This window comes from Mus caroli, unplaced genomic scaffold (assembly GCF_978045245.1).
Source record: "Mus caroli unplaced genomic scaffold, Mus_caroli_1 scaffold_14, whole genome shotgun sequence".
NCBI lineage: Eukaryota > Metazoa > Chordata > Mammalia > Rodentia > Muridae > Mus > Mus caroli.
This window is the reverse complement of record NW_028227269.1, coordinates 108,856,519-108,875,342: the sequence shown is the minus strand read 5'-3', so window position 1 is coordinate 108,875,342 and position 18,824 is coordinate 108,856,519. Positions and strand designations below refer to the sequence as shown.

General features: G+C 47.2%; 1 protein-coding gene and 1 non-coding gene across 8 annotated transcripts in view; one reads left to right on the top strand and one right to left on the bottom strand.

Moving 5' to 3' along the window:
• Positions 1-4,618: 4,618 nt before the first annotated feature.
• Trnai-aau (transfer RNA isoleucine (anticodon AAU)) lies at positions 4,619-4,692 on the bottom strand. The gene has a single exon. It is a non-coding gene; the product is annotated as a tRNA-Ile (tRNA).
• A 4,256-nt stretch (positions 4,693-8,948) lies between these two features.
• The window catches only part of Mok (MOK protein kinase), a 34,933-nt gene continuing 25,057 nt past the window's right edge, over positions 8,949-18,824 (top strand). For 4 of the 7 annotated variants that reach the window (XM_085830682.1, XM_021179097.3, XM_021179098.3 and 1 more), the window contains exons 1-2: positions 9,414-9,574; positions 16,157-16,271. In XM_085830682.1, the coding sequence (XP_085686808.1) occupies positions 9,568-9,574; positions 16,157-16,271 (122 nt within the window). In that variant the 5' untranslated portion in view covers positions 9,414-9,567. Of the gene's footprint in view, positions 9,225-9,379; positions 9,575-16,156; positions 16,272-18,824 lie in introns of those variants that run through there. The other 3 variants (XM_085830681.1, XM_029484442.2, XM_029484440.2) reach the window with 3 other exon arrangements.

Sequence of the window (18,824 nt, the reverse complement as noted above, 5' to 3'; positions counted from 1 at the left end):
GGGATTTGAACTCTGGACCTTTGGAAGGGCAGTCAGGTGCTCTTACCCACTGAGCCATCTCACCAGCCCTCATGAACAGTTTTTAACATTATTATCTTAAGCATTTCTATATAGATGGAATATTCTCTTTATGTTGGCAACCTTCTCAATAATTGTCAATTATGCCGGAGTCCTTGCTTGACACCCTGCTGGCACGAGGCTTCAGCCCGACTCCAGGGTAATGAGCGCTTTTCCCTTCCGTGTGTCCGCTCAGTTTTACCCTGCCTCACAATAGGATTATAAAGTTTGCATTTAATTTCATTTTTGTTTTGTCTTATGTGTATGGGTGTTTTGTACACAACTCGTGTTACTGGCAATCCCCTGGGACAGAGAGATGGCTGTGAGCCACCATGTGGTTGCTGGGAATGGAACCCTGGACTTCTGTAAGAGCAGCCAGTGCTTGGAACCACTGACCCATCTCTCCAGCCCCAAAATGTTTTTATATTTGACATTAGTGCTCCATCTGAAGCCTCCTCAAGTATTTCCGGGGTGACCCATCCCACAGCTACCTGGCACCTAGAGTGAACATCTCCAGGGCAGGGATGACATATTACCCATTGGGTGCCCAACACAAGCTCTGGGCCAAAGTATACACTCAGGGATGCATGGATGGATGGCTGGATGGACAGACAGATGGATGGGTGGATGGACAGACAGATGGATGGGTGGGTGGGTAAATAGATGGGCAGATGCATCCATCCACCCATGTGTCCACCCTTCTCACACTTCAGTCTGTCCATCCAGCTCCCCAGCCTCAGCCTAACTTCTCTCTGTACTGTAGTGGTTCTGTGCGTCAGCTCTTCCCTGAGTAGCACAGTAGGACCACTGGTCAACACATCCTCATTAAGCCCCTGTTAGGCGGATGAGGGTCCTATCAATCACGAGTCAGTGTGAGATGAGGGAGACGCATAGGAGAGGGACTGGGGACAGCCTGCTGCCAGGGAAGGCTCTGATTATTGCATCTCACCAAAGGATTCTCTCTCTCTCTCTTTTTTTTTTTTTTTTTTTTTTGGTTTTTTCGAGACAGGGTTTCTCTGTATAGCCCTGGCTGTCCTGAAACTCACTTTGTAGACCAGGCTGGCCTCGAACTCAGAAATCTGCCTGCCTCTGCCTCCCAAGTGCTGGGATTAAAGGTGTGCGCCACCACACCCGGCAGGATTCTCTTTTTATTTTAAACTATGTATGTATGTGCCTGAGTATATGTGTGTGTATATGTATGTGTGTATATGTGTATATGTATGTTATCTATGTGCCTGAGTATATACTATGTGTGTGCAGCACTTGTGAGCAGGAACATCAGATCACCTGCGGTGGTTGTAAGCCACGGTGGGTGCGTGCCTGCGTGCGTGCGAAGGGAACTGACCCCAGGTCTGATTATCATCTTTATCATTACTGAAGCCAGTTTCCACCCTGCAGTGTCCTGAGTTACTCCCCTGGCATCTCACTAAGGTTGTCCACGGGTCTTTGTCTCAGTGGAACAACGACTGGCTCCATGTATGGCCTGGAGCTCACATCTGCCAGCCTCAGCCTCCCGAGTGCTGGTGTTACAGGGGTCTGTCACGTGCACACTTACTTCTTTACTATTGTCTTCCTTTTCTCTTCCCTCTAACCGCAAGTCTAGAATTACCCCCATTTTCCAGAATATCGACTCTGGTTTGTTTGTTTGTTTGGTTGGTTGGTTTTTGGGGTTTTGTTTTTGTTTTTTTTCCCCAGACAGGGTTTCTCTGTATAGCCCTGGCTGTCCTGGAACTCACTTTGAAGACCAGGCTGGCCTCGAACTCAGAAATCCGCCTGCCTCCTGCCTCCCGAGTGCTGGGATTAAAGGCCTGAGCCACCACGCCCGGCCCCGACTCTGTTTTAACAGCCTCTTGACACCGTGCTGGAGAGAAAAAAAAAACCTTATCGTTTGAATTGGAGGATGTGTACATTTCAAATTAACAGACAAAAGATGGGTTACCAGAAGACCGGATTAGATCATGAATGCTGAATAATATTGGTAAAGGAACACTGAGGGGCCAGGCGTGGTGCTCTGCACCTCTGATTACAGCCTGGAGGTCCTTCTGCCTCCAGTGCTGGGTGGGGTTAAAGACAGTCACCACCACGACTAAATTCAAGATAATTTTAATTTTTAACTAATTTATTTATTTTAGTTCTGTTTTATTACATTTTGTTTTTGTGACAGGGTTTCTCTGTGTAGCCCTGGCTGTCCTGGAACTCGTTCTGTAGACCAGGCTGGCCCCAAACTCAGTGATCCGCCTGCCTCTGCCTCCCGAGTGCTGGGATTAAAGGTGTGCGCCACCACGCCCGGCAAAATAATTTTTTTAAAAAGACTTATTTTTTATTATATGTAAGTATATGTAGCTGTCTTTAGACACACCAGAAGAGGGTGGTTGTGAGCCACCATGTGGTTGCTGAGATTTGAACTCAGGACCTTCAGAAGAGCAGTCAGTGCTCTTACCCACTGAGTCATCTCACCAGCCCTCAAAATAATTTTTAAAGTACTTTGTTTGTTTGTTTGTTTGTTTTGTTTTCCAAGACAGGGTTTCTCTGTGTAGTCCTGGATGTCCTGGAACTCACTTTGTAGACCAGGCTGTTGGCCTCGAACTCAGCAATCTGCCTGCCTCTGCTTTCCAAATGCTGGGATTAAAGGCATGCGCTACCACTGCCCAGTTTAAAGTACTTTTTAAGGTTGATTTTTCTTTATGTGCATGTGTCTGTGTGAGTGAGTGCCACTTGTGTGCAGGTGTCCAGGGAGGGCAGAAGAAGATGTCTGACCCCTGGAACTAAGAGTTCATTACTGATACTGTAACTAAGAGTTACAGTAAATCTCCCACCCAAATATGCCCTAGCAATGAAAACACAACGGAATTAATATGAACACATGCTGAGTGCCTAGATTGGGCAGATCTACCACTACAACCATCTTCCCCATATAAGAGACCCTTTAGAACTTGCGGTTTCTCCAGGCCAGCTGCTTCTGCTCTGCTTTTCTTCTCTTCCTCTCCCTCTTCCATTTTCTTCTTCTTCTCTCTCCCAACCTTCCGCTCCACCGTCCCTTTTATCTGCCCAATCATCAGCTCTCCTTTATTTTAGAAACTAAGGTGGGAAGCAGGTTTACAGGAAATCACCTGAGTGCTGACTCATTCCTTGTTCACAACCACTCACTGGAGAACGGAATTAACATCAAATAGAATTAGCGCCAGGACAATCCGCAGCACTGGACCGTCAAGGCTACATCAGAGAGATAGCTGCTTTCTTTGCTCTCCCATCAAAAGAGCCAGTCCTGTCACCATCTGCCAGTCCTTTTCCATGTTCACTGATACAGAAAAGTCATGCCAAAAAACACAGTCCAAAGGGCCAGGGTCCAGCTTAGAGGTAGGGGGCTCACCCATCACTCCCGGGCTAGCTCTGAAAATGAAAAACAAACAGAAACAGATTACCATCTCCTTGCACTGATAGAGTCGATGCTCAGTTGTACGAGCTGGAGGAGCCCAACCCACGGCTCTGTGCAGATGGATAAGTTCACAACAGCTGAGGTAAACCAGCCCACCTCATGGTGGAAAGCCACAGTTACAGCAGGGAGAAAAAGAAAAGCCAGCTTGAGATCTAGTCTCAGTGCCCAGCTCCATGCCCTACTGTGTCACTGGCTAAACCAAGTACCAGGAACTCGCATCCAAGACATGACACCTGCAGGCCCCTATTCTGGGGGCCGGCAGTCCACTTATTTTATTTTAATTTTGTATGTAATAACAACAGTCCCACCCACTAGCATGAAATCCATAGCTCTCACTACAGCGCAAGCATTTATCAAGACCTTAAGCTCTGTGCACTTGAGCTGCGGTTCCCTAATCCAGAGTCCAACCACATTGGAGAAAAGGATAGAGCCGACAGGTACGGTAGTCCATTCTGTAATCTCAGCTGTCAGAGGTGGAGGCAGAAGAATCCGGAGTCTGGGCTACGAATAACAAAACGCAGCACCCTGCACCCACAAAGGAGCTAAAAAAAGGCGAGGAGCCTAGAAAGCTAGGGGGTTTTGTTTGTTTGTTTTTGTAAACACCCATGATCAGCCAAAGACTAGGAAATTCCGTGAGAAAGGTGTTCACTGCCCTCTGCCTCCAAACGCAGAACTAAGAGGACGAAGTGTGGAGTCGAAAATCTTTGACAGAAAGCAGGCAGAAACAAGCGAAGTCTTCTGGACAGGCGGTCAGTGGTGCCGGGGTCGCCCAGCGCGGGCAGTCTGCTTGCGGTAAATACCCGCGGAACGCTTTGCCCCGACCTGCGTTTTCAGCGTTAAGAACTGCAGTGAACACTGAGGTCCACCGGAGGCCATTCGTCTTTACTGCACAGCCAGGGAAACTGGAGTCTTGGGAAATGTCCCGGATGACCAGAGCCGGATTTAAACGAGTAATATAAGATGTCCTATTCAAGTGGCTGGTGGGGCCGGCGACAAGGGATAGAAGGAACTTCGGCTCTGTACTGGCTGGCGGGTTAGGGTAGGAAAGAGGCTGAAGTCCACTTTCTAGAATTTAGAATGGTAGTGCTTACAAATTACAAAGCTTCTTCTAAAAAGTTACTTCTCTGGCCCGTACGGGGATCGAACCCGCGACCTTGGCGTTATTAGCACCACGCTCTAACCAACTGAGCTAACCGGCCAGACGGCTGAAGTCTGCTCTCAGACAGCCCACAAGGTTTGTCCTTGTAGCAGCCTGTGCTCCAGGCTGTCTGGCTCCTCCCCTTGTCCCCAGGGTTCCAAGCACCCGCCCCTCTCCCACGCGCTCCCCGCCCCACCCGAGCTCTTGCTCCGTGTGCTACTCCTGGAGCAGATGAAGAAACTGACGCGGGGGCGGGGTCCTACAGAGAACCCAGGCGTTTCCAGGGAACATAGCTGTTGCCGGTCAGAGCTCCGAGAATATTTGCAGCGAGAAAACTGGGGAACCAGCGCCGTTGTCATGGCTGAATCAAACTTAGAATACGGAAAGCCAGACAGAAAGCGAAGAACGACCGCGAACTTCACAGCATCGAGTCACCAGCAGCTGCTAGGACCTTAGCTGCCTTCCTGCGGACCTGAACCCCGTGCTAGTCCGCCCCCCGCAAGGTCTGATTATTTATTTGTCATTCTTAAAGACTATTTTTGACTGGACTCAGAAGTAGAAACTCTCAGCGAGAACAGCGCACGCCACTTGGCGATCTATCTGTTCCTGGAGTTTTTCTTTGGCTTCCCTCATTTTCTTGGCCAAAAGTTTAGCCTGTTCTACAGCCTCCTCCTCGTTTCCCCAGTGCCCGTGCGTACGAAGCACCTCGGGGAGTGGCTGCGATTTCCCTGTTCTGGATCTTTCAGCTTCCTCCTGACACGGCCTGGAATTCATTTCTAGCTTTCTTTCAAATCGAGGCAGCTCTCCCGCCTCGGCCTTCCGAATACTAAGATTACAGGCACGCGCCACCACGCCAGGCTCAAAAATGTCTTTATAAATCGTTGCTAAGTCCAGTAACGCATGGAGTGAACGAGACTGAAGTTTTTCTCAAAAACAAAACAAACAAAAGAGCCACCACCTCTGCATCTTGGTTTAAGTTCGGACAATATCACGGACGTACACGAACTTTGTATCTGGCAACCTCTTGGCCAGAGTAACACCGCTTTGCAGATTCCCCTAAAACCTCACCCAAAATGAGGTGTCGAGCAGAGAGGCAGGAGACCGGAGGCATTTCCAGATAGACCGGGACTCTTCAAGCCAGTAAATAACTTAGCTGGGTGAGGGGGCGCTTGCCCACCTGTAACCCCAGCATTTGGGAAGTGGAGACAGGGGGATCAAGAGTTCAAGGTGGCGCAGTCGAGTTCGAGGCCACCTGGTTTTTACCCTCCCTTTCAGCAAGACTCCTACTGTCACGGAAGGCAGGTTTCCCTGCGCCCCTGTGTGCAATCTGTTTACACAGCCCCGGTATTTATGCGGTGAATCTTCCACCACCACGTCGTGCACTCTAAAGGGCCGCAGCCAAGCCGACCTCAGCAAATGCTGCGAGTTCGAGCCCACTTCCCCAGGGATGGGTCGGAACCGGCTTAGTGCCCAGGTTCACCCGGCTACCGGACGCCTGGACGCGGCCAGGCACAATGACTGAGAGGGAACGCTAGGGGGCACCCGAGACCCACGGAACTCAGAAACCAGGCCGCTAAGAGTACAGAAAATTAAGTTTTCTTAAGGGAGTGGATATACAGCATTTTAAATAGACCACTTTCTGATTTTTCATTTGTTCGAGTTTTTGAGCTATAGTATCATTTAGTCCAGGCTAGCCTCATAGCTGAGCATGGCATTGAACCGCTCCTCTTGTTTCCATCTCCCTGAGGTTAGGAATATAGGCACTCACTGGCAAGGCTGAATTTTATGCCGTGCTGGGGAATCGAACCCTGGGCTTCATACAAGCTAAACTACCAAATCAGCGCACCCGCAGCCCTATGTTTCCTTCTAGTAGAACTTTTTGTGTTGCCCTGTGTTCTGTTGTTTAGCTTTCTACATGAGAGTCGTTGGCCTGACTCGATTTCGTTGAGTTCCTTTTCTGGACAGTCAAATGCACGAGACCAGAGAGCAGTTGTTCTCTTTTTGTCTGTCTGTTGGCTCTTAGCCGGAGATGCCTTCAAGGGCTTCTTGCTGAAGTCTTGAGTTGGCTGTTCTCCATGCCTGCTGCCCAGCTCATCTTCTCAGCCTTCCCTATCCTGTGCTGGATCCCTCTCCCGGCAGCCCCAGGGGCTTGTCTCCCTCACTTTGGACGTCCATCATCCATTGGTGACTCCTGGGAAGTGATGAGCTCTCCTTTCGTGTGTGACCCCCATTTTGCCTCTGCCCCCACCACACCAATAACTGGGGATTTCTAGAAGAGAATTAGAAGCAATTGGAAGGCCACACTCCTCTGTCTTTTATGGCCAGTGAAATATTCAATGTCATGCCCCCTGTGCTTCTGTGAGTCTATCCCAAGGTTATCACATTGGGAGCTAGCCTACGATTTAAGAAAGACAGTTTGCAGCAAGGGCAGTGGTGGTGTCCCCACCACTTCTGTATCAAAAGATCTGGTGGAAAGAGTCACCTGACAGGAAAGCTGGAGTGTCGAAGGATAAAAGCATTTTCCAAAGTCTATGTAGCTGGAACTATGTAGCCCAGGCTGGCCTTGAACTCCCAGAGATCAGCTTGCCTCCACCCATAGCCCCAAGCCACAGTGCTGGGACTAATAGCACGAATGTGTGACAACCCCTTTTTCTGTGTCTCTTGCTTTTTCTGGACACCTGAGTTGATTCTCCTGGCTTTCTTCACTAAGGCTCCGTGACTCTAAGCTTGTCCTTTTTCTCTCCCCTCTGCAGGGGCTAGTGATCAAACTCAGGGCTTCGTGCACACAAAGCCGAGTTCAGTCACTGAGTTCTAGCTTTTATCTTCCTCTTCACATTTTTAAATTTTGACATAGAGCTCTGGAACACACAGTCAGAGGAAGGCAGAACATTTTCCATAGAGAAACTGAAGTCCTGCTTGTGAATTCTGGGCTTGGGGTGAGATGGAGAAGCAGAAAACAAATAAGGAAATGAGAATAATTTAAATGTTTCACTGCACAATGTGTGCATATGAAAACTGTTAGACAAAAAAAAAAAGAAAAATAGACAAACAGAAGGGCTTTTCAGATGTGACTTCTATTTTATTTTATTGATTTATTATATATTTTATTTATTATATTACAGTAAGTACACTGTAGCTGTCCTCAGATACTCCAGAAGAGGGCTTCAGATTTCGTTATGGATGGTTGTGAGCCACCCTTGGTTGTTGGGGTTTGAACTCAGGACCTTTGGAAGAGCAGTCGGTGCTCTTAACCACTGAGCCATCTCACCAGCCCCAGATGTTATTTCTAATTTGCTAAAACGCATCAGTTGTTCCAGGGGCCAGTTTTTTTGTTTTTTGTTTTTTTTTTTTTTTTTTTTTTTTTTGTTTTTTTTTTGGTTTTGGTTTTCCGAGACAGGGTTTCTCTGATAGCCCTGGCTGTCCTGGAACTCACTTTGTAGACCAGGCTGGCCTCGAACTCAGAAATTCACCTGCCTCTGCCTCCCGAGTGCTGGGATTAAAGGTGTGCGCCACTACGCCCGGCCAGGGGCCAGTTTGAAACACACCCTCCATAAAATATGTACATGTTTAAACCCTTTGCACCCAACTTCTTCTGGGCACAGAAACACAGGGAGTCGGAAGCCATGGGCTGGTGGCTGGATTCAGGGATCCACCAGGAAGTGACCCTGACAAAGCCCTATATCATCTTGGGACTCCAACAACAGGATATATGGTTTCTATTGCCCAAGTCAGCAAAAACACTTCTCCCATATGCCTGTTTAACTGGGTCAAAGGGTAAAGTTTGTCCTGAATCCTCAATGCTTAAAATCAGGTTTGCCCCTAGACAGATAGGAATGATACAGAGGTGACAGGTGCTGATAACCCTTGGCTTTTGGACAAACATTTATTAAGCACTTGCAGTGTGACAGACCCTGTCAAGCCTTAGGCAACAGCCCCTAGGAATTGGGTGGGACACCAGGGACATCTCATTTAGTCTTCACTGCGACCACTTGGGTGAGGATTTTTCTTTTTCTTTCTTTCTTTTTTGGTTTTTCGAGACAGGGTTTCTCTGTGTAGCCCTGGCTGTCCTGGCACTCACTTTGTAGACCAGCTGGCCTCGAACTCAGAAATCCGCCTGCCTCTGCCTCCGGAGTGCTGGGATTAAAGGCGTGCGCCACCACGCCCGGCTTCTTTCTTTCTTTATTGAATTTAAATGCAGTTTATTTTTAGACAACCCACATGACTTTTTTTTTCTTTTTCTTTTTGAATTTAAATGCACAGGGTGAGAATTTTTCAACCTCACTTTACAGTAACAAGAATTTAGGTATCTCGTCTAGGTCGCTTTTCATTATATCTCCAATGCGTGCAACACTACTTTTAGCAAAGTAAATGTTTGTTGAATTAAGCAGTAAAACTTACAAATTACACAGCAGTAGCTATCAGGCTGCTTTGATGCTCAACTGTAGGTGTTGTCAAGAACAGGCTCCAACTAGTGTTACAGGCAGTTAAAGCTCAAGGAAATTGTTCTCGTCTGGTTCAACATCGTTACATTCTCGTTACATTCTCGGGAGAGCTGGGAAGAGTCAGTCCCACCAAGGTCGCCTACTCACTAAGGTAAGAAATTAAATTTAAAGCAGCGAGAGGTTGCATAGCGACCAAACCGAGGCGGCAGGCTGCACCGCGCATGCGTGAACGGGCAGCGGTTTTTAAACCCTCTCCTTCGCGCATGCGTGAACGCCTGTCTCAGGAACGCCCCTCCCTCCGAAGGGTCTGGCGGTTGCTAGGGCGACAGGAATACAATATGGCGGCCGGATCCTAACGCTCCCCAGCCCGGGACCACCGCGAAGGTCCTCGAGCCGGAAGCCACCTCTGGAAGGGAGAAGGCCGGTACCACAGTCTCCTCTTTTCTTTTCGGCCCGGGGCCGTCCAGGGGCTGACGGCGTCATCCGCGTTCAGGATGAAGAGTGAGTGGGGCCGGAGAAGGGCTGAGGGTCCCCGGGGCCTGCGGGGCGGCGCCGCCGGTACCCGGGGCGAGGCAGCCGGTTCTGCTGGAGTTCGGGGAGTTGTGTCATGTCGTTCATTCACTCGCTCATTCGTTCGTTCGTTCGTTCGTTTGTCGGATCGCATCTGAAATCTCAGACATTGGCCGTCGGCTCTGAGCGCTCACACGGTGGCTCCCCGCCCCTGCGGGACAGCGGCTTTAGCCGCGCTGGGCCGCCTGTCTTACTTTCTGAGCTAAACAGTCGTGGTTCTGAAAGCATCCTTTTAGCGGAATGTAAAACGGTTGCTTAGAAGTTGGGAGATGAGGCAGTTTTTCTAGAAAATAGAAGGACTGGAAAACTGGACTTAGTGCCGGGTTTGTGGGTAACCTGGAGTCCAAATGCGACTTGACAAGTCGGTTTTGTTGGGACCGCTGTTTGATTTTCATAGATACACGGTTATGATTGCCTGTGATAGTGTAGCCAGAAGTGCAGTCTCTTACCGTGAAGATTAGGTTGTGTTCTCTGTAGTTACAATATCAAATTTAAACTACATTTTAATTGCAGTGCAGTCATTTCTGTGTACCATAAATGACATAACATTTAAAAATAAGTCGTCTCATTCACCCTTCAGTCTTGTGTCACTGTGTCACTCCCTTTAAAGAAGATTAATGTGGTCTTGAGGGGAGTGACGGGCACATTCATTCCCCGCACTTAAGAGGCAGACGCAGTTGAATTTCCATGAGTTTGAGGCCATCCTGATCAGTATAACAAGTTTCAGGATAGCCAAGCCTACTAGACAGAAACTGTCTCCAAAACAAAACAAAACAAAACAAAACAAAACAAAACTCTGATGCAGTAGCGTGCACCTGCAATCCCAGCATGCCTATGGTGAGATGGGAACCGAGATAAGAGATTCCCAAAGAGCTCGCAGTTCAGGCATATGCAGTGCTAAACACCACAGACACTACTACAGGTGTTCCTCTCACCCAAGCTATGGTATCTTCTCTCTCCCTCCACCCCCTTCTCTCTAGTATTCTCTCTCTCACCACAGATCCTGTAGACACACTTAAAGAGGAAAAAAAACCAAAAATTAAGAAAAGTTTAAAAATAGACACATCATAAAATGCAAATTATATATGTAAATATTAATTTAAAAATTTTAAGTTATATATATATATACATATGTATATATATATTTGCCTGCATGTATGTTTGTGTGGCATGTGGACACAGTCACTGGTGCCTGGAGTCCTTTAGAACTGGAGTTAGAGTCATTCGTGGGCCACCATGGTCTTGGAACCAAATCCCAGTTCTCTGCAAGAGCAACAGTGCTCTCCATCACTGAGCCACCCCTCCGGCTCTACGTAATTATTTTATTTCATTTTGGTTTTTCTTTTCTTTTCTTTTTTTTTTTTCTCCTGAGACAGGGTTTCTCTGTGTAGCCCTGACTGTCTTGGAACTCACTCTGTAGACCAGGCTGGCCTCGAACTCAGAAATCTGCCTGCTCCTGCCTCCCAAGTGCTGGGATTAAAGGCGTGTGCCACCACCGCCCGGCTCATTTTGGTTTTTCAAGACAGGGTTTCCCTTTGTAGCCAAAGCTACCCTAGAACTAGCTCTGTAGACCAGGCTGGCCTAGAATTCAGAGATTAGCCTGTTTCTGCCTCTCAAGTGCTGGAATTAAAGGCATGTGCCATCACCACCCTAGGCCTCCAGAAAGTGGATTGTGGCCAAATTTTTGGTAACACCCAGGTTTAGCCAGTTTTCCTGTCCTCCTCCTTTGCCTTGTAAGTCATTTGCATAGTGAGTGGCAAGGTGTCCCAGGGTAAAGTTAAGAGCATCCTCTCTGGAGATGGAGGACACTGCAGCCTGGCACGGAGCTAGGCAGACCCACAGCCTCAGGAGTCCCTGCCGCCTCTCAGCCCCCTCAGTTCTCATCCTCAAACAGGTGTAGTGACAGCAATCTCCAGGGAGGATGCTGAGGATGCTGAAGGGGCCAGGTAAGACGGTGTGTGTGTGTGTGTGTGTGTGTGTGTGTGTGTGTGTGTAAGACACCACTGTGTCTGGCATGCAGACTGGGAGTGAGTGTCTGGCTGGCCCAGTGGATGGAAAACATCAACTCGAGAGAGAAGATGAGCTTATCCAATCCTTACATGAAGACATTTGTCCTTACTGGATCTAATTAGAGTCCTTACTTTTTCCTCTCTAGACTGTTTTTTGGTTTGGTTTGGTTTTTGGTTCTTTGAGACAGGGTTTCTCTGTGTAGCCCCAGTTGCCCTGGAACTCACTCTGTAGACTAGGCTGGCCTTGAACTCACAAGAGTTCCGACTGTCTCTGCCTCCCAAATGCTGGCAGTAAAGGTGTGTGCCACCACTGCCTGGCCTGTCTGATTTTTTTTTTTTTTTAAGATTTATTTATTTTATACATGTGAGTACACTGTAGCTGTCTTCAGATACACCAGAAGAGGGCATCAGATCTCATTGCAGATGGTTGTGAGTCACCATGTGGTTGCTGGGAATTGAGCTCAGGACCTCTGGAAGAGCAGTCGGTGCTCTTAACTACTGAGCCATGTCTCCAGCCCTTGTGTGAATTTTTTAATGGATTATTTAATCATACCTGCAAAATTATGCACCCTAATACATGCTTTGCCATGCTATCAGAGGTTTTTTTTTTTTTAAAGAAGAGAACAAGTTTAGTCAGTGTGCTCTGAAAAGAGCAGCTGGAGCAGCCATGGACCTGTTTAGCATTCTCGCAGTGTGTGGGTTTTCTGTGTGTGTACACACTTGGAATATACATTTTCATGGCTGCTGCAGGTTTGCCAGTGCCACGAATTCCTAGTCAGTTGCCTGGGTTTAGTGGACGTGGTTTAGATGTAAATGGTTGTAGGTTTTTGAATAATTTTGTGTCTTTTTTTTTTCCCACCATGTTTGGTAATTCATCACAAGTGCATTTCATCACAAGTAAGGTAAGCATCCTTGCTTTGAATATGAGAAGAAAAAAAAAGTTGACTGTGAACGTTAAGATAGTTAAATACACAAACTCAACAACAAAGCAACAAAGTGAACTGGATCCCCTACCCATGGCTGGGGCAGGCAGATAAAGGGTCATTTGTTTCTCCCTGGCTCTGCTGGCAGCCATGATGTCACTGTTGCTCACTACAGAAATAATTAGTATGGTACTGCCCTCTTTGTTGAAAGTCCTGGTCTGGTTTTGGTAATGTGGTTTGAAACACTTAATCTCCCAAAGAAATTCAAATGGATGGAGTCCCTTTTTTCTGCAGATTCTAGCTGTACTAACAGCTAACATCCTTCAGCCCTTCTTACCCTAAGGTGGAGCTGGTTATACTGACGGTATGACCTGCCCTACAACTTGGGAAAGACAGTGTTCACACTTGCACACCACAGGTTCCACAAAAGCAAATTTTACCTCTACTTTTCAAGTGCTAATAGGTTCCAATTCCACAGACACAGATTTGATTAAACAAGAACGGACAAGAATTTTAATTGGTGCAAATGGATTCCTCTGTTTTCCGTGGTCCACCTTCTCTGTCCTTGACGCTTGTGTTTTCTCCTGGGTGGTTGATTATTCCCGTTAGTGTGGGGTGGGACATGTGTTATCCATAGCTCAGCTCTAGTCCCCCTCCCTAGCACTGCCTGGGCCTTTCTGGGTAGCTGTGAAGTGTGTGACACAGCAGGGTCCCCTGAGGGAAAGCTGCTTCTCCTGGGTGGTTTTCCTAGGGCTACTGCTGCTTTTTCTCCTCCCACCTCTCATTCTTGTTTGATACCCCAGACATCATGGCTGCCAGCAGAGCCAGGGAGAAACAAATGACCCTTTATCTGCCTGCCCCAGCCATGAGTAGGGGATCCAGTTCACTTTGTTGCTGGGTCAGTGGTCCAGAGCTAGCGAGGCGCTGCCTCACTCTGAGTTTGTGTATTTCACTATCTTAACGTTCACAGGCAACTTTTTTTTTCTTCTCGTATTCAAAGCAGGCTGCTTACCTTACTTGTGATGAAATGCACTTTTGGAATTTATTGTGTCAGGTTTGCCCTCCTCTTGAAGCTGAGTGCTCCACAGCTGCCCATGGACGGCCTTTGTGCACTGATCTCATCTTTAAGAATGTTCTTTCTGAGTTTCTCTTCTGTTGGTGGTAAGCGCTACGCCAGGAGATTCCTTAAAGGTCTTGAAATCCACATCTTTACATACATTGATAAATCCATACATTGTGAACATTAACAATATAGAGAAGGGTCCGGAACAACAGTAAGCTTGCCTTTATACCTACCTAGATACAAATGTAAAACACTCGGGTTTGCATTCAGTTTCCTCCTGTGCGCACGTGTGTGTTCTCCTGTGCACATGTGAGTGTGTGCATTGCTAGTCTTTTATTTCACTTGGCACCAGGTCGCACATTTTCCTATATTTCTAATTAGTAGTTGAAAGTACAGTTAGCAAAATATGTTTCATAATAGCTCTTTAATATTAGGGGATGATCTTGATATAAGTTTCTAGTTTAGTCTTGTTATTGTGACATGTGACAGTTGTATTTGTCTCTGTTCATCTGCGGAGATGTCTCCTGGGAGTGAAAAACAGTAATTGCGGAAGTATAGACTCTTTCCAGAGCCTTTCTCCTACCTGTGCAAGTACTGTGTGATAACTGGAATGTTCACGCAGAAATGAGTCAGCAGGATGCAGATGCTGCTCGCACCTCCCTGTCCTAGGAGGAGGAGGATGTCTGGGCACTGCTGCTGGCTGCTGCTCTGTTTTTCCCATCAGCTGTGGCATGCCCTATACTGAATACATATATTTGTTGGACATCTTAGCAGATGTCCCACCCTTTTCCAGGGGATCCAGCAGCCTCTTCTCCTGACAGACAGAACACCCATACATATAACATAAAATTATTTGAATAGCCAGGCAGTGATGATATAGTCCTTTAATCCCAGTGCTGGGGAGATAGGGACAGGTGGATGGGGATCTCTGACTTTGAGGCCAGCCTGGTCTACAGAGCGAGTTCCAGGACAGCCAGGGCTACACAGAGAAACCTTGCCACAAACGAAAAAACAAACAAACAAACAAACAAACACCCAACTCCCTCCCCCCCAAAAAACACTATTTAAAGCAAAAAGCAACAACAGTCAGAATTTCAAGCAAGGCCTGATGGTGCCTTGTCTATTTGTTTATTTATTTCTTTAAATTAAAAAAAAAGAATTACATATATATATATATATATATATATATATATATATACACACACACACACACACATTGTAGAAGTCCTCAGACATGCTGAAAGAGGGCATTGGATCTCATTACAGATGGTTGTGAGCCATCATGTGGTTGCTGGGACTTGAACTCAGGACCTCTGGAAGAACAGTCAGTACTGTAAAGTACTGAGCCATCTCTCCAGCCCAGATGGCACACATCTTTAATCCCAGCCCTTGGGAGGCAGAAGCAAGCAAATCTCTCTGAGTTAGAGGCTAGCCTGGTTTACAGTGTGAGTTCCAGGACTACATAAAGAGACATTGTCTCTGAAAACAAACAGCAAAGGAAGTCTGAAGAGTCTGCAAGCTTCACATGCTACAGTGATACGCAGGTCTTCTTCAGGGCTGGGCCAAGGCAAGGCTGTGTGGTGTGGATGCAGTCTGGGTCTGATGGTCAAGGAGGCTTAGTGCAGGCTTGCTTCTCTGAGGCTGTTCCCACACATGTCCTCGATATGATGCTGTCCTCCTGGCTTCTTCCTCTGCTTCTCACTCACAGGCGCTTCCTTGAAGCTCTGCCACTGGTAGTAACTTTTCTCCTACCATATCTGCTCTCGTGTAGTTTGGTTTGGTCTTTTGTGGTACAAAAGATGGGACTCAGGGCCTCATATGTGCTAGGTCAGCACTCTCCACTGAGCCCTTTGCTGTTGTATCCAAACTGACTCTCCCTGTCACTGTCCCTAGTCTGGTAGGCTGTGAACACTCAGCAGTGGACAGGTCCTGCTTGCCACGTCCAGAGCAGTGGGTGGGCAGCTGCTGGCAGCTTTGGTCACAGGCGTGGTCCATATAAAGCTTCCCACTTGCCGCTAGTCAGGCAAGACAAACTACTCGAGAGAGTGCAGGCAGGAAGGGGCACCACGCAGCAGGTCAGAGGCTTACAAACACTTGCCAGGGATAGTTCAGTGCTGGGAGCGGCGACATCAGGGGCAGCTGCTGGCAGCCTTTAGAAAATTAGGCCAGCGAAAAGCTCAGGAAACTGCTGCAGATGGCCTGGAGGCTCTGTAGGAGCGAGGAGGGTGAATTTCAGAAGACTGCCCAGACACTGACATCTACCCAGGGCCACAGCAGCCCTCGTCCAGTCCCTCCCTCTCCGCTCCATCTAGAGCCATTTAGAGGCCTCACACCTCTGGTCAGGATGCAGTGATGGCATCCTCCTGCCCAGGGAGCCAGCACAGCCCTGCTCTGGAGCTCAGATGAGCTAGGAGAACTGAGCCACAGTGTTGTTGTGAAATTACGCAGAGGAAAAAGTCTGTAGTGGGGAAGTAAATATGAAAGAAATTCATAAATTAAACTTTATTTTTACCTGTAGACTACAAAGCAATTGGCAAGATAGGAGAGGGGACGTTTTCTGAAGTTATGAAGATGCAGAGTCTGAGAGATGGGAATTACTATGCATGCAAACAAATGAAGCAGCACTTTGAAAGGTACGTGACCAGGCGCATTCCAGACTGCACAGACATGGGTGAGTCAGGAAGGCATCTTAATGCTAGTGGGAAGACTGTAGCTACTCACTAGTGTGCAAGCTGTAAGCAGATGTCCTTGGACAGCTAAGACCGTGAACTAATGTGCTCAGTTCACTGGGGTTTTCTCTTGTCCAAGTTGGTGGTAATGTCAGTGACTACCACACACGGTGTGTGCTGTAAAAGTGTGTTATACTATGCTGGGTTTTTGTAAGTCAAACCCAAAATTAGAGTTCCTGAAATTTATTTATATGAATCAATTAATGTATTAATATATTGGAAAAAATAATTTTCATATAGGAATAGAGAAGTGTAATCTCTGGGAGTGACCAGCTGCTGTTTGTGGAAAATGGAATTATATTCTAGAACTGTAGTTTCTGATGGGTGATGCTTCACTTTTTTTTTTTTTTTTTTAAAAGATTTATTTATTTATTATATGTAAGTACACTGTAGCTGTCTTCAGACACTCCAGAAGAGGGCAACAGATCTTGTTACGGATGGTTGTGAGCCACCATGTGGTTGCTGGGATTTGAACTCTGGACCTTCGGAAGAGCAGTCGGGTGCTCTTACCCACTGAGCCATCTCACCAGCCCGATGCTTCACTTTTATATACTTTTTAAATATTATTTATTTTTATTTTGTATGTGTAAGTGTGTTGCCTGCATGTATGTCTGTGTACCATTTGCATGCAATGCCCATAGAGGCCAAAAAAGGACGTCCGGTCCCCTTGGAATTGGCACCAGGGACAATTGTTAGCTGCAGTGTAGGTGCTGGGGATTGAACATGGCTCCCCTGGAAAGGAGAGTTGGCGCTCGCTCGCTCGCTCGCGCTCTCTCTCTCTCTCTCTTCTTTTCCGTTTTTTTGAGACAGGGTTTCTCTGTATAGCTCTGGCTGTCCTGGAACTCACTTTGTAGACCAAGCTGGCCTTGAACTCAGAAATCCTCCTGCCTCTGCCTCCCGAGTGCTGGGATTAAAGGCGTGCGCCACCATGCCCGGCCCCAAAGTGTGCTTTTCTTATGTGTATTTATGTGGCCTGAGTGTATGTGTGTATCACGTGTGGAGGGGCTCCTGGAGGCCAGAGAGGTGTCAGATCCTCTGAAGCTGGGGTTACAGGTGGCTGTGAACTGGGGGCTGTGAACTGAACAGATCCCCTGCAAGAATGAACAGGTCCCCTGCAAGAACAGCAAGTGCTCTTAACGGTTGAGCCATCTATCCACTAATGTATTTTTAAATTGATTTAAACATTTCTTTGTTCTGTTGCTATAAGAACTTCAGGAAAATATTACCACATTGGAAGATGGTATTTGAGCCAAACTGTATCTGTTCCTGGGCTGTGTTCACTCCCATCTGACAGACACATTCTTTTAGCAGAGCTATGCTTTTGCATTGACAACCTTTGCATGCTTGGGATAATTAGAAGAACAGAGAAAAGGAAGATGAGAATTCTGTAATTGAATGGGTCAATTACAGTAGTAGTGGCTCTGAAGCTGGGCCCATGCTTGCTAGGCAGGCAGTTTACCACCTGAGCAGCCTCTGCCAGCCCAGGTGTTCATAGCAAACGAACAGTCTATCTGAGAGAAAACAAAGAACCAAAAGTCCACCTCAGCTAGGCGTCGTAGCACACGCCTTAATCCTAGCACTATGGAGGCAGAGGCAGGAAGATCTCTGTGAGTTCTAGGCCAGCCTGGTCTACATATTGAATACTAGGCCATTCAGGGTTACATAAGAATGAATGAATGAATGAAAAGAAACAATGAGATCTATGCTGGGGAGGATAAAAGTGAGTGCTGATACATCGTTGGTGTGCTGTTGGGACTGTGAGTTAGTCTGGTCACTATGGAAATCAGTATGGAGGCTCCTCAAGCAATTAAATAAATAAATAATGAGCTAGCAATTAAATAAATAAATGAGCTGAGCGTGGTGGTGCACATCTTTAGTCCCAGCCCTCAGGACGCAAAGGCATGTGGATCTCCGTGAGTTCGAGGCCAGCCTGGTTTACAAGTTCCAGACCAATCAGGGCTACACAGGGTGGGTAGAAATAATAACTAAAAGAGCCTTGGTGGCTTCTTCCCCTGGAACATGGGAAAGACCAAAGGGTGCTCATCTGTCAGGAGCATGGACGTGACAAAGAAAGCTTCCATACAGTTCTCTTGGTCCTTCCTTCCTTCCACCTTAGTTGGTTTACCTTCCCTCCCCACCCCAGAATACAGCCCATGTGTCCCTTGGAGGATGGTCTGCAGGGCTAGTCTTTGGAAGCCCAGTTGTTTTGTTTTGTTTTGTTGGTTTGGTTTGGTTTTGAGACAGTGTCTCACTGTGCAGCCTTGGTTGGCCTTGAATGCACTGTGTAGACCAGGCTGGACTGGAACTCAGAGATGTGCCTGCCTCTGCCTCCTGAATGCTGGGATTAAAAGAGTGTACCACCATACCTGGTGGGAGCCCCAGCAGGAGAGCATCCAGATTGTGTCTAAGGCTTCTGAGAGTAAAACTGTTCAGAACATGTTAAAGGGAAGCTATTTA